Here is a 15,933-nt window from a genome sequence, read left to right as displayed (position 1 = left end):
CCGGCCCGGTTACTATTGTACACGTTGGTGCCTGTGTTAATAAGGAACTCAGTTTCGGTGCCCATACATTATTAAAGTGTGGAATTCATCCATTTCACGGTCTTTAACACCGAAGTTCCTGTGTCAAAATTTTTACTTACTGTATCACTCGGATGCAGGCTAAAGCAGCAGACTCCCGTATTGTAAATACTTTTTACCATTTGTTGTGGGAAGAGGCATAGTCGCTGCTGCGTTTGTTTATAATGCAGCATGTGGAGAATCATCCATGTTTAGAATTAAGGTCACGTACATGTGTGAATCAAGATCACTATCTTTTAACGATTAATTATGCAACCCTAGCGGTAAGACAAAGCATAATTGTATTTATTGTGGTTAGGACATTTTTGTGTCAAAGGTTTTAGCAGCATCCCTGAACTTTTGCTTTAAATAGCTTCAAAAAAGCGATCATCTCGTCTATTTGGTCTAAGGGGATGATGCAAGAAGTACAGCAAATTTGAACAAACAATGTACCGGTAGTTAATAACTACAGTAGTTTAGTTTTTATTGAGAGCCACATGACAGTTATGACTGCCCTTGACGGCCGCTTGTAACAGTGAACATACTGTATATAAATGTAAATGTATAATTGCCTTGTATTTATTATATTTTTTACAACTCATAAGTAAAAGGGGAAATGCAGTTTTTTTTTGAATTTTGCCTATCGTTTACAATCATTATGAAAGATATGACGATGCATGTTTTGTTTTTTTAATGCATTCTAAATATTAAATAAATGCGATCAAAATTCCGCTTACAATGAAGCCAATGGGCACCGCTCTGTTCTGCCTATAAAGCCCTTAAAATCATCCAAACACCTACATTAAGGGTTGATATACATGCTGTAAGTATATATGTAATGTAGGCACATTTATAATAACTAATATTTACGTATTATATATCATTTCAAGCATACGCGGCGCATTAATTTCAAAAACGCATCACGACGTTCGCTTTTTTTTTTAACATCACTAATTACTACTCACTGCAGACTTCATGAGAGCCAACAAACATAATAAAACAATCACTTACTGTGCAAGGTTTGCTTTAATTAAGATGCCAACTGCTAGGATGTTCATGTATTCCCATTTAGATGAAGAATGGCTCATAACCCCTGTGAAGAAAGGGGGGGTGAGACCAAGAGTCTTGCCTTTTCCGGGTCTAAATTTGCTGTCAAAGTGTACCAACTTGTTGGAATACGTCCTCTTCTTTCTACTGTCCAGATGTGAGGCATTATTTATGATCTACAATAAAGTTTGACAAGCAAGGAAACAAAGAAGCAGCTGATCAGTCAATCATGTCAACATTGGCACACACAGTAGTGATCACGGCGCCGCTGTAAATAGTTTGTCTGTGTTAGTGTTTATAAAAACAATATCACTAATACTTGGTTGATATTCAAGTCACTAAATGTAAATGGAGTATTGTTGGCCCTTAATGGATGTTTTTTTTATTGGGTTTTATGGGCGGAATATAGGCCCTCTCATTGGCTCTGCTGTAAGCTGACTTTTATTTACGAGTTAAAATGCATTAAAAAAATACATCCGTCATGTCTTTCATAATGATTGTGAACGACGATAGGCAAAATTCCCACAAAAAGTGCAGTTCCTTTTTAAGGTGACAAACAGCTATTTAGGCTAGGAGTGTTGATCCGAAATTGATATCGGATATCGGTCCAATATCGGAAAAAAAAAACAATTATGTAAAATTTCTGATATAAGCAAACCTGCAGAATGTTTGCTTGTGCCAAGCTGGATAGTCAGTTAAAGGCCTACTGAAACCCACTACTACCGACCACGCCGTCTGATAGTTTATATATCAATGATGAAATCTTAACATTGCAACACATGCCAATACGGCCGGGTTAACTTATAAAGTGCAATTTTAAATTTCCTGGCAAACTTCCGGCTGAAAACGTTTCGATATGATGACGTTTGCGCGTGACGTCAACTGTTGAAGCGGAAGTATTTGGAGCCAATTTAATCCAATACAAAAAGCTCTGTTTTCATCTCAAAATTCCACAGTATTCTGGACATCTGTGTTGGTGAATCTTTTGCAATTTGTTTAATGAACAATGGAGACTGCAAAGAAGAAAGTTGTAGGTGGGATCGGTGTATTAGCGGCGGACTACAGCAACACAACCAGGAGGACTTTGAGGATAGCAGACGCGCTAGCCGAACGACCTCACCTTGACTTTCTCCGTCTCCCGGCCGCCGACTGCATCGATGATCGGGTGAAGTCCTTCGTCGTACCGTCGATCGCTGGAACGCAGGTGAGCATGGGTCGTGATGAGCAGATGAGAGCTGGTGTAGGTGGAGAGCTAATGTTTTTAGCATAGCTCTGTCGAGGTTCCGTAGCTAAGTTAGCTTCAATGGCGTCGTTAGCAACAGCATTGCTAAGCTTTGCCAAGCTGGAAAGCATTAACCGTGTAGTTACATGTCCAGAGTTTGGTAGTATTGTTGATCTTCTGTCTATCCTTCCAGTCAGGGGCGTATTTGTTTTGTTTCTATATGCAGTTAAGCCCGATGCTATCACGTTAGCTCAGTAGCTAAAGTGCTTCACCGATGTATTGTCGTGGAGATAAAAGTCACTGTGAATGTCCATTTTGCGTTCTCGACTCTCATTTTCAAAAGGATATAGTATCCGAGGTGGTTTAAAATACAAATCCGTGATCCACAATAGAAAAAAGAGAGAGTGTGGAATCCAATGAACCCTTGTACCTAAGTTACGGTCAGAGCGAAAAAAAATACGTCCTGCACTGCACGCTAGTCCTTCACTTTCACGTTCCTCATCCACGAATCTTTCATCCTCGCTCAAATTAATGGGGTAATCGTCGCTTTCTCGGTCCGAATCGCTCTCGCTGCTGGTGTAAACACTGGGGAAATGTGAGCAGCCCTTCAACCTGCGACGTCACGCTACTTCCGGTAGGGGCAAGGCTTTTTTTTATCAGAGACCAAAAGTTGCGAACTTTATCGTCGATGTTCTCTACTAAATCCTTTCAGCAAAAATATGGCAATATCGCGAAATGATCAAGTATGACACATAGAATGGATCTGCTATCACCATTTAAATAAAAAAAAATCATTTCAGTAGGCCTTTAACATCTAAATGTCCTCCAATAGGCACACAAGGTTTGTTTTTTTGTATTTTAGTGAAGTCATCTACAAATGGCAAACATGGTAGGCTTTAGGCTACTAGGAGCTAGCAACTACACAACAGCTAAGCACACACTAGCTCACAAGCTAGCATACGTAATAAGTGTCCTTCATTGAACAATATGGCAGCCTAAATCCTACATTTGTCAATATAAACAAGTGCCATATTACTTGCAGATGCAAAGTGTCCAAGGCAAAAACCACATTAGAAAGTTTCCAATAACAAATGTGTCTGCGTCATTCAACTTTTTACGTCATGAGCCTAATTTAATTAATTATTGTGGCCGTTATGTGTTGTAAAAAAACAACACTCCACTTTAATTTCAAGACAGCATAAGTCCGTTCCTGACGGTGAATAAAAAAAATAGGTAAGTGTTTTTCAGATCTGCAATTGTTTTCTGTTTGAAGAATTTTACTTCATCAAACCTTTTCTAACATTCTACTCTACAAAATAATTAAAGGATGTATTTTTTGCTGATATCGTATTAGAACAATTTCGATATCTGTCCATGCTCAGGGCTCCAATATTGGTATCGTTTCAAAAGTGAAAAAGTTGTATCAGGACAGCCCTAATTTAGGGATGAGAATCATCACTTCCAAGTCCGAGTCCATGGTTCCCGCCCGGAAAAGGGCAGTGTGCCATGTCCGGTTTGGGGAGGAGATCCTGCCCTAAGTGGAGGAGTTCAAGTACCCTGGGGCCTTGTTCACGAGTAAGGGAAAAGTGGATCGTGAGCTCGACAGGCAGATCGGTGCGGCGTCTGCAGTAATGCGGACCCTGTATCGGTCAGTTGTGGTGAAAAAGGAGCTAAGCCGGAAGGCAAAGCACGCAATTTACCGGTCGATCTACGTCCCCATCCTCACCTATGGTCATGAGCTTTGGGTTAAGACCGAAAGGAAAAGATCACAGGTACAAGTAGCCGAAATGAGTTTTCTCTGTCGGGTGGGGGGCTCTCCCTTAGAGAGGATGAGAAGCTCTTTCATCCGGGGGGAGCTCAAAGTAAAACCGCTGCTCCTCCACATTGAGAGGAGCCAGATGAGGTGGTTTAGACATCTGGTCAGAATGCCCCCCAAACGCCTCCCTCGGGAGGTGTTTAGGGCACATCCGACTGGTAAGACACTACGGGGAAGACCCAGGACACTTTGGGGAGACTATGTCTCCCAGCTGGTCTGGTAACGCCTCAGGATCCCCCGGGAAGAGCTGGATGAAGTAGCTGGGGAGAGGGAAGTCTGGGCATCTCCGTTTAGGCTGCTGCCCCTGCGACCCGACTTCGTATTAGTGGAAGAAGATGGATGGATGGAAAATTGAAAGAAAAAATACATTTAGCAACAAAGATGAATTGCTTTATTGACGCACATTATTTCCAGCTGTTCATGGGCCTCTTGAAATGATGTGGCACGCCAGATCTGTACACCGGGCCTTGAGTTTGAGACCTGTGTTTTACATGGCGTTACAACCTTCTTTCCCTTTTTAATGGTGGCGGGCAAGCATAGGAATGGGTCTTTATCAATTTGAATGACACACCTTTACATACATCGTTATGTATGAGTATGTATCATCCATGATTTGGAAAGTGGGTTTAATGCGTCAAAATAAGAGGAAACCTGGTAGAGAGCTATTAAAAGAGTACATACATCCTCAATTTGTGTTAGGCACGGATTGGTTTATTTTTAGGTACTGAATCGCCTGCACCTTTGCGGAGTCAGACTAGCTCAGTTATACCCGTTTTAGATCCAAACTGCATCAGATGCCACCAGGCCCCTGCCACTCTGGGACACATGTTTTGGGCATGCTTAAACTACACACATTCTGCTCAGGGATTTTCAATACATTCTCATATATTTGTAAAAAAAAAAGAAAAAAGAATGGAGCCAGATCCAGTTATCTCAATATTTGGGTTTACCCCTAGCAACAGCGGACGATCAAAACACCATTCAGACTTCATAGCGTTCTCAACATTATTCGCTCGCCGACTTATCCTTTTTGGCTGGAAATCCACCACACCTCAATCCCATTCACTATGGCGTTTCTTAAGCTAGAAAAAAAAAAAGATACAAATTCAGGGCTCTGCAAAAAGGTTAAAAAGAAATTGGTGTGACTTTTTAGAATATTTTATAAGTGACCAATATTTTACAATGCAACCACCTTAGATCAGTAGCTCTCCACATCTCAACCCACCCTTTCCCCGTCTTTCTCTTCTCTTCCTTCTTTTGTTTTTTTCCCCATTTGTTTGGTTATTTTTAATTATTTTTTGTACGTGGCTTGACTATCAAAAATGTAACAAATGGAAGCAAAAAAAAAGCTGTCTATAAAGTGTGTATGTATATGAATTATATATGGCGCACACTGGAGATGGGTTCCATGTGGGCGTCCATGCAACTGTGCATAATTCCTCTGTCAGTTTCAACTGTCTTGTTTTGGTTTCCCTTCCTATAGTATTCTGAAACCTCAATAAAAACCATTTGAAATATATAACTTGTCAAAAAAAGATGGCAAGAAAAATCATTGAATCAGATGAAAAATAGAATATATATAATAGATATATAATAGAGTAAATAGAGTAACAATAATACAGCGGTAAACAAATAGTATGGCACCCAAATCTGTCCTCTCGTATATTCTCTGCTACACAGCAGTAAATGCACATTGCTTAAATAGATCCTGTATGTTAATTACTTAAGTCCATTAACAGTAATACAAGCTAAGTTCAAGAGTCTCAGACTGCTGCAGTGCAGCCATGTTGTTATTTTTAGAGCCTCTGCTGACTCTACCAAGACTTCATCATCCCTGACCCAGTCCTCAAATCCTAACAAAACAGGAACAGGAATAGTTTACATATTGTGTCGATTTACAAACTTAATTGGTTCTTGAATAGGGTGCATTAAAGGAAAAGTGTTTATATTGAAGCAAATTGTTCCATAAGAAACAATGTAAACATAAATATTGGGTTCCAGCCTCAACAAGAGTCCCTAATTTAGTAAAAGTTTGTACACTTTGAACACAATACAGTATAACGCACTATATAGTAATGTATATCAAACAAACATAACAAGTGAGTGATAGATCAACTATGTCTTTAATAACAAAGTCAAAACAACTAGCTGAATGTCCTTATAGCCAGCCGCCCTGCTGACACGCACACACTGTCACTAGCCCTTTGGTGCACTCGCTGTTTGAAATGACAAAACACTTTAACTTGAACAGCCAGGTCCCTGCTATTATTTAGAATTTAAAAAGATAAAATCCACTTTACTTTGTCTGTGAATCTTTTTGACGAGCAGATGAAGCGAGGCGAAGGGGGAAGAGTGTCGTACATTGCTGTAGATTTTGGTTTTATTCTTTGAATTTTTCACAGCACACATTGCTTGTCCATTGCTTTTGGGGACTCATATTGAGCTAGCCAAACTAGAAAAACGATTTTTTTTTTTTAAAACAACAAGCACTTAAAAAGCACATAAAGTAGTATTGAGCACAGTAGCTAACGACGACACTACTGAGCTGACAATGAGCACCAAAGATTGATCAGCCAGCCCACAATAGATGTGGGCACAAAATGGCAGCACAAGGCACACAATGGATGAATGAAATTAATTCACTGATACAAGGTTTGTACAACAAAGCATATATCAAAAAGTTTGTACAATGAGGGGTTCGTAAATACAGGTTCCACTGTAATAATGTTTGAATTATATAGTACAACATGCCTAAATATGCAAACTGAAAATCACATTTTTGATCACAATTATATTCATAAAGGAATACAGGATGGCTGTGTAAAAATATTAAGAAAATAATAAAATTATTTCCTAGTATTGGCTCTGATTAAAATCCTTTACCTTTAAGTCGTCCTGTGTCCAGGGACTTACAGTATTTGCTGACTTTGTGAACAATATGGAAAATATCATTCTAACCACTGTAGTATCGACCATATACCGATACTATACTTGGTATCGTTACGGTTGATATTTGTATCAATTTGCCCACCTTTGTTTTCACTCAAGAGCTCTAGCTTGCAGTTAGCACAGTGGTTCTCAAACTTTTTTTGTCATCCCCCACTTTGGACAAGGGGGAGTTTTCAAGCCCCACCTGCCCCCATCGCCCCAACAGAACGCTAATGCCAAGCTTAACATTTTAAAATTTATCGAACATCAAGTAACATCAAGTTTTATACATTCAAACTCAATAACATAAAATAAAATCAAGTTCAATAATAAATAAAATAACTGTGCAGCTGTGGTATAACTTGCATCAAGTTCAATATCAAATAAAATAACTTGCATCAATTCAATAATAAATAAAACAAAAGTGTTATAACTTGCATCAAGTTCAATAATAAATAAAAAAAGTATTATAACTTGCATCAAGTTCAATAATAAATCAAAAAAAGTGTTATAACTTGCATCAAGTTCAATAATAAATCAAATAAAAGTGACGGCGTGGCGAAGTTGGTAGAGTGGCTGTGCCAGCAATCGGAGTGTTGCTGGTTACTGGGGTTCAATTCCCACCTTCTACCTTCCTAGTCACGTCCGTTGTGTCCTTGGGCAAGACACTTCACCCTTTGCCTCTGATGGCTGCTGGTTACAAGTATAACCCATTTATCATTTATTATCATTTAATTTAAAAGTGTTATAACTTGCATCAAGTTCAATAATAAATCAAATAACTTGCATCAAGTTCAATAATAAATAAAACAAAATTGTTATAACTTGCATCAAGTTCAATAATAAATAAAACAAAAGTGTTATAACTTGCATCAAGTTCAATAATACATCAAAAAAAGTGTTATAACTTGCATTAAGTTCAATAATAAATCAAATAAAAGTGTTATAACTTGCATCAAGTTCAATAATAAATCAAATAACTTGCATCAAGTTCAATAATAAATGAAAATAAAAGTGCCACTTTGCAATCTTTGCCAAAAAAAGGAGGACAGGGCAAGTGAACATGAGTTTTACAGTACTCCAGCATTAGTGGCTGCAATGAGCCTGTTTTGCACTGCACAGCTTTTCAAATCGGGGTTGCAGACTTGACACTGCCACTGTTAAAACCTCATTGAATTCGGGGCTGAGCTGCCTTGACGCGAGTGTTTCCCGGTGAATGACACATTGTGTCCAATGCGCATTTGGCGCAACCCTCTTTATTAGAGCCTGCAGCCCGTTTCTTGACTTTGCCATGCGCGCCATCAGAGCAAAAGCCCACAGTTTTTCCATTTAAGGTCGTGTTCTTTGAGGAAACTGTCCATTATCTTGAACAGCTCATCAGCAGTGGCTCTATTTTTTATGTATTTGCAAAACAGCAAATCCTCGCACAGTGACTCGCCATTCACAAAGCTTCCGCTTAGCCCCGCCCCCATTAGTTACTGTTGCTATGTCAGTAAACTTTCGCTCCTACCTAGAAATGTAAAGCCTACAGGAAAAATAAGTAATTTACATTTATCTATATAGCGGATTTCACAGACAGAATCACAAAGTGATTTACAGTGTGTATAGAAAATGAAAGCATAGTAAAAAAAAAATCAAAGAATATAATAATAAAAAAAAAAAAATAATCAAAGTGAAATTTCCTCCCGTTCCTCGCGCCCCACCTGTCATGTCTCTATTCCCCACCAGTGGGGCGCGCCCCACACTTTGAGAAACGCTGAGTTAGCATATCCTCCAACGTTGTGTAGTGTAAAGCATGTTTGCTATTTGTAAGAATAATAGTTGATTTGCCATCATGGAGGTGAGGATTACTGACTTAGAAATGGATTTGCACTGTGGAGGGACATTAGCTACTAACTACTAGCTTGTCATTGTCAAATTTGGCCAAGAATATTAAAAGCTTTATTGTTGGCCAAATTGATATCATTTATACCGTATATCGTCTATATCGCGCAACCCTAACTAGTACTAGTTACAACTAGTTTAGGGGTTTTCAACTATAATATGCATACATCAAGTTAGAGAAAATGCACTGAATTGAAGGTCAAGAGGGGTGGGATTTTGACAGCTATGTTAGTTAAAAATAGAGAAGACATGATTTAAAAGCTGTACTTACAGATCTAGTTTTGTTGTCGTTAGTGTTTACAGTTTAGCTCAGTTTAAATGAAATGAAAACAGTAAGGATGATCATCAACCACAAGGAAGTCACACGTTAGGGCAGAAGTGACAAATTCACGGCCCGGGGGCCAGATCTGGCCTGCCACATCATTAAATGTGCCCCGTCATGTCAATTTATGTGGCCTGCGAAAGGCTGGAAATAAAAAAAGCACTTTTTGGTTAAATGTAGTTGTTCTTTCAATATTGACAGAAAAATGCATGGATACTTTAATAATACTCTAATATTGTCTGATTATGCAACCAGATGTTCCAAGCATTTTTTTTTGGTAATCAAAAATAAATACTTATTGTAAAAATCTGCTCGTCACCTTGACTTACGATTTTAAAGCAAGTTATCCATCACTCTGTGAGTTAAAAAAAAAAAAGTAATTTAAAGAACAGTTGCATATGCAAATTATACAAGAAGACAAATTTACATTTATATATTAATGTGTATTCACTTTTGCAAACGGCCCTCTGAGGGCAGCCATAATTGCGATGTGGCGATGAAAACGAGTTTGACACCCCTGCTTTAGGACATCTTTAGACGCCTACAGTCCTAGTAAAAATACCCTGGGAGTGCTCTCACTGTCCTATTTGAGTTCACAGAAGAATGTTGTAAGAGTGTGTTCACACCTGCTCTGACAGTTTTGCACTTCTGATCATACTACTTAGATGACAAGTTAATGTCATTCTTTGACAGCTCAGCACTTTCACACAACAAAAATGACAACTAAACACACTTTTATCGCATTAGAAAGACAGCGTGACACATTTAGTTCTCATTAAAGAATTATCTTTGTATACAAAATGAATATGATATAACGAATAATGATAAAAAATGATGTTACTAAATACTGCACATGACAGCAACTCGTCCTCAGATACAGTATAATAAGAAAGATTGTGTTAGATGTGACACTTGAGAATAGTCGACCACATTTTACATTTTACTCAGCTAAAATGACTAAAATATTAATTAGAAAAGATGTTTAAGGATGTTTAAAGTTTCCTTGAAACACCTTTAGGCAACCTGCAAAACATTTGTTTGCCACAAAAGGAGTACTGTATTAGATTATTGTCAAGAATGATGCAGTTACCAGTAATCATTTTTGGTCCACATGTCAATGTCAATAAATATTTTTCAGGCATTTAAAAAAAATTGCTTCGTAAAGTTTTTCTATCAGATTGTGTATCTTATTTTTCTTTGTAACAGTCAGCTTTCAAAGCAGTGTTTCTATTATTTGAAGAAAGTGCTCATCTTTAATACTAGTGACAGGTGTTATGTGCTGATAATCATTGTGTTATGGTTTGCTGTACAGTAGGGCTGCAACTAACCATTATTTAAAGGCCTACTGAAACCCACTACTACCGACCACACTGTCTGATAGTTTATATATCAATGATGAAATCTTAACATTGCAACACATGCCAATACGGCCGGGTTAACTTAAAAAGTGCAATTTTAAATTTCCCGGGAAACTTCCGGCTGAAAACGTCTATGGATGATGACGTTTGCGCGTGACGTCAATGGTTGAAGCGGAAGTATTCGGACACCTTTGTATCCCAATACAAACAGCTCTGTTTTCATCTCAAAATTCCACAGTATTCTGGACATCTGTGTTGGTGAATCTTTTGCAATTTGTTCAATTAACAATGAAGACTGCAAAGAAGAAAGCTGTAGGTGGGATCGGTGTATTAGCGGCCGACTGCAGCAACACAACCAGGAGGACTTTAAATTGGATAGCAGACGCGCTACAGTGACTACAGCTTTGGCTTCCAAACATTTGATCGTTTGCCCGTACGTGCGTGTCGCTATGTGCATGTCACGTACGTAACTTTGGGGAAATATATGTTTCTTGCCGACTCTGATGGCGGCCGGGGTGTCGTCGAAAGCTACAACACCCGCCGCTGCGCCGCTGTCCTCACCTTGACTTCCTCCGTCTCCGGGCCGCCGACCGCATCGATGATCGGGTGAAGTCCTTCGTCGCGCCGTCGATCGCTGGAAGGCAGGTGAGCACGGGTGTTGATGAGCAGATGAGAACTGGCGTAGGTGGAGAGCTAATGTTTTTAGCATAGCTCTGTCGAGGTCCCGTAGCTAAGTTAGCTTCAATGGCGTCGTTAGCAACAGCATTGCTAGGCTTCACCAGGCGGTACAGCATTAACCGTGTGGTTACAGGTCTAGAGTTTGGTAGTATTGTTGATCTTCTGTCTATCCTTCCAGTCAGGGGTTTATTTCTTTTGTTTCTATCTGCATTTAAGCACGATGCTATCACGTTAGCTCCGTAGCTAAAGTGCTTCGCCGATGTATTGTTGTGGAGATAAAAGTCACTGTGAATGTCCATTTCGCGTTCTCGACTCTCATTTTCAAGAGGATATAGTATCCGAGGTGGTTGAAAATACAAATCCGTGATCCACAATAGAAAAAGGAGAGAGTGTGGAATCCAATGAGCCCTTGCACCTAAGTTACGGTCAGAGCGAAAAAAGATACATCCTGGCATCCTGCACTGCACTCTAATCCTTCAGTCTCACTTTCCTCATCCACGAATCTTTCATCCTCGCTCAAATTAATGGGGTAATCGTCGCTTTCTCGGTCCGAATCGCTCTCGCTGCTGGCGGCCATCATTGAAAACAATGGGGAAATGTGAGGAGCCTTTCAACCTGCGACGTCACGCTACTTCCGGTACAGGCAAGGCTTTTTTTATCAGCGACCAAAAGTTGCGAACTTTATCGTCGATGTTCTCTACTAAATCCTTTCAGCAAAATAATGGCAATATCACGAAATGATCAAGTATGACACAGAATGGATCTGCTATCACCGTTTGAATAAAAAAAATTCATTTCAGTAGGCCTTTAAATAGTCGACAAGTCAGCGCCGATTTTTTAAAAAATTAGTCAACTGGTCAATTGATTATTGCCTATGATCTGCTGTACGCGTTTGAGTTTACGACAAGTCCGCCACTTAATTATAATAAAAAAAATTTAAAGCCTATTATAAAACTAATATCAAGTCAATAGTAACAAAAGAAACATAACTTACTGAGCAACATATAGTTTTACTTTATCCCACAAAGTATATAACCACAGTGAAAAATAAATTGACAGACTTAAAGTGCAAGATGTCTTGTAAACGTGACATTTAAAAAGTATTTTTTATCCAGAACCATTACTTGGATTGCAATTTTTCACCTGAAGGAAAAAAAGGGTAAACATGAACATTCCTGGTGGTCTATTAATTAAATCTTTATGAAGCGACTTGTTGACAATAGCAATTCTTTGTTGTTTATTTTATTTTATTGTTACAGCCCTACTGAAGTGGTACTTTGAGTTGTTCCACATGAAAGAGTTGGAAGTAGGGATGTCCGATAATGGCTTTTTGCCGATATTCCGATATTGTCCAACTCTTAATTACTGATACCGATATCAACCGATACTGATATCAACCAATACCGATATATACAGTCGTGGAATTAACACATTATTAGGCCTAATTTGGACAACCAGGTATGGTGAAGATAAGGTCCTTTTTTAAAAAAATTATTAAATAAGATTAATGCATTAAAAACATTTTCTTGAATAAAAAAGAAAGTAAAACAATATAAAAACAGTTACATAGAAACTAGTAATTAATGAAAATGAGTAAAATTAACTGTTAAAGGTTAGTACTATTAGTGGACCAGCAGCACGCACAATCATGTGTGCTTACGGACTGTATCCCTTGCAGACTGTATTGATATATATTGATATATAATGTAGGAACCAGAATATTAATAACAGAAAGAAACAACCCTTTTGTGTGAATGAGTGTGAATGAGTGTAAATGGGGGAGGGAGGTTTTTTGGGTTGGTGTACTAATTGTAAGTGTGTCTTGTGTTTTTTATGTTGATTTAATAAAAAAATAAAAATAATAAAAGATAAAAAAACGATACCGATAATTTTAAAGCATTTATCGGCCGATATTATCGGACATCTCTAGTTGGAAGTATAGTTTTATTGGCATTGTTTGCCATTCTTTGCATCATTGGATCCACTGTTATCATCTGAGCTCCTCTGTAACTGTGACATCCTTGATATGCCAGAACACCGACCACGTTTTATAAATCCTGTCATATTTAATCACTTAATTAGCACAGCAAAGGTGTCTGAATTTAGCAAAGCATCCCAGTAGTTCATATAAATGATAAATGATAAATGGGTTATACTTGTATAGCGCTTTTCTACCTTCAAGGTACTCAAAGCGCTTTGACAGTATTTCCACATTTACCCATTCACACACACATTCACACACTGATGGCGGGAGCTGCCATGCAAGGCGCTAACCAGCAGCCATCAGAGGCAAAGGGTGAAGTGTCTTGCCCAAGGACACAACGGACGTGACTAGGAAGGTAGAAGGTGGGAATTGAACCCCAGTAACCAGCAACACTCTGATTGCTGGCACAGCCACTCTACCAACTTCCCCATATGGTACTATTAGCTTTGTGTGCATATAACAACATGACCCGCACGCTGATGGCGTCACAGCGTCAATTTAGTTTCTGATTGTATTTGTGTCCGTCTTGTTGCAGTGCAAGCACCTCCTGGCTGTGTATCTGTGTGAGGCCATGGGTGTGACTCACATGCAAAGCGTGCCTGATCAGCAGATGACGGTGCTGCTCAGTGGGACTTCACCACCGTGACGCACACATATTCCTCTGTGACCCAGCAGGGAGGATGTGGACACTGGATGCTGCAGGTCAGTGTGGAGATGACAGGAGCAAACACACACACACACACAGCTCATTTTCTTTATTCCTCTCTTTAAGACACCAGATGTTGCTTTACTTTGTCTCTCAAAGAGTTCTTCATCTGGTCACTGAGGTTGCACCGTTTTATTTTTAGCTTCGCCATGGGGAAACAGAGGCCCCACGCTAGTAGTACACGTGTTATCTGTAAATCAACATCTTTCTATGACTTTATGAATAAAATGTGTTCTGTGATAATGTAAACGTGGCTTTTATTCACAAAACAGTTGACCATACATAGAGATTTCACCCCTTTGTGCAGACATGCAGGAGATATGGCACTTCTAAAAATAGCTTGTAAAAAGCGTGACAACTACAGTACTTCTATTTTATTTACACATCAGTCAACTAAGACAACAACACAACTTTACAGTGCAGTTACAGTATTGATGTCTCTGTGGGAATGTTAGCCCACTCCTGTTTTTAGCCCTTGATATGAGTCAAGTGGGACACAAAGGGGTGCATACACACAACGCCACAGTTCAAGAGTTTAACCACCACTAATGAGGCACAGGAAAAGACATAAAACCACGAGTGCGAGAGCCTTAAATGTGTTTCCTGTACTTTGCCTAACCTTTTTAGTATAAACACCAGTCTAGCTCCTATGATGTAGTCGACGTTGCCCCATCTTCAAAAAGACCACACCCCAATTCAGGAACACATTCAGTGTTTGAGTCACTAAAAACTATATATTTTTAATCTAATTAAGTTGATTGCTGTTTGTTGTCAGACCCCACAGTTTTATACATTTGGAAACTTACCATGGGAACAAACAGAAATAAATGAGAATTATTTGGTCATGACAAAAAACATCTTGCACTACAAATTCATGGAAGAGCCTGTAACAAAATGCCATTAATCAGTTATGGCGAAACTAAAAATACATTACAAGAGTAAAGAATTTCTCAGAATTCTCTGTTCCACATCAGGGTCATATTGAGCATATTGTTTTGATATTACTGCTGTAAACATAACATGTAGTGTCATGTTAAAAAGAACCAATAACTGTTAAACTCCCCTTGGCAAGTTTTCAGAAATATACGTGCCAATTTTTGACACTCCTTTCCAACCTGCTTTTTTACATCTGATGATTAAAAAAACAAACTGTTTTGCGTACGCAGCAAATCAGAGATGCATCAACTATCTGTAGAACTACTTATTTTTATGTGTCGTCCAAACTATATCGCTTGTGTCATCAGGTGAAGGTGACAAAAACCTCCTAGCTGCAATGGGCACGTGGTCCAATTAGAGCACATGATGTACACGTTTAGTGCATTTTGCTTCTTATTTAGCTGTCAGAAAAGTGTTGCATGTGGCCAAAGGAAGCACATCAAGACAACAATGGTATCATCATCCTCAGCTTTTAAAGGGGAACTGCACTTTTTGGGAATTTTGCCCATCGTTCACAATCATTATGAAAGACATGACGACGGATGTTTTTTGTTTTTTTTTATTACATTGTAACTCGTTAATAAAAGTCCGCTTACAGCAGAGCCAATGTGAGGTAATCTATTCCGCCCATAAAACCCAATAAAAAGACATCCAAAAAGGGCCAATAATACCTCATTTACATTTCATGCCTTGAATATTAACCAAGTATTAGTGATATTATTATAAGTGCGAACGCAGACAATCTATTTATAGCGGCGTCGTGATCACAAGCTTGTCTTCCAATGTTGACATCATTGAGTGGTAACCTGTTTTCTCGCTTTCCTGCTCGTCAAACTTTATTGTAGATCATAAATCATGCATCTTACCTGAAAAGAAGAAGAACAAGGACGTATTCCATCAAGTTGGTACACTTTGACAGCCAATTTAGACCCGGAATGGCAAGAACGACACAAAAAGATGCTTGGTTCCACCCCTCTTTTCTTCGTGAGGATTAT

At 38.9% G+C, this 15,933-nt stretch overlaps 1 protein-coding gene across 4 annotated transcripts in view; it reads left to right on the top strand.

The window, feature by feature from the left end:
* Positions 1 to 15,933, top strand: part of zswim7 (zinc finger, SWIM-type containing 7) — a 65,345-nt gene that overhangs the window by 36,248 nt on the left and 13,164 nt on the right. For 3 of the 4 annotated variants that reach the window (XM_062048210.1, XM_062048212.1, XM_062048214.1), the window contains exon 5: positions 13,832 to 13,998. In XM_062048210.1, coding sequence (XP_061904194.1) covers positions 13,832 to 13,942 — 111 coding nt within the window. In that variant the 3' untranslated portion in view covers positions 13,943 to 13,998. Of the gene's footprint in view, positions 1 to 13,831; positions 13,999 to 14,068; positions 14,401 to 15,933 lie in introns of those variants that run through there. The other variant, XM_062048211.1, reaches the window with a different exon arrangement.

The sequence above is a fragment of the Entelurus aequoreus genome, linkage group LG05, assembly GCF_033978785.1.
Source record: "Entelurus aequoreus isolate RoL-2023_Sb linkage group LG05, RoL_Eaeq_v1.1, whole genome shotgun sequence".
Lineage (NCBI taxonomy): Eukaryota > Metazoa > Chordata > Actinopteri > Syngnathiformes > Syngnathidae > Entelurus > Entelurus aequoreus.
Note: the sequence above shows the minus strand (reverse complement) of the source record. Positions and strands in the feature narration are given on the sequence as shown.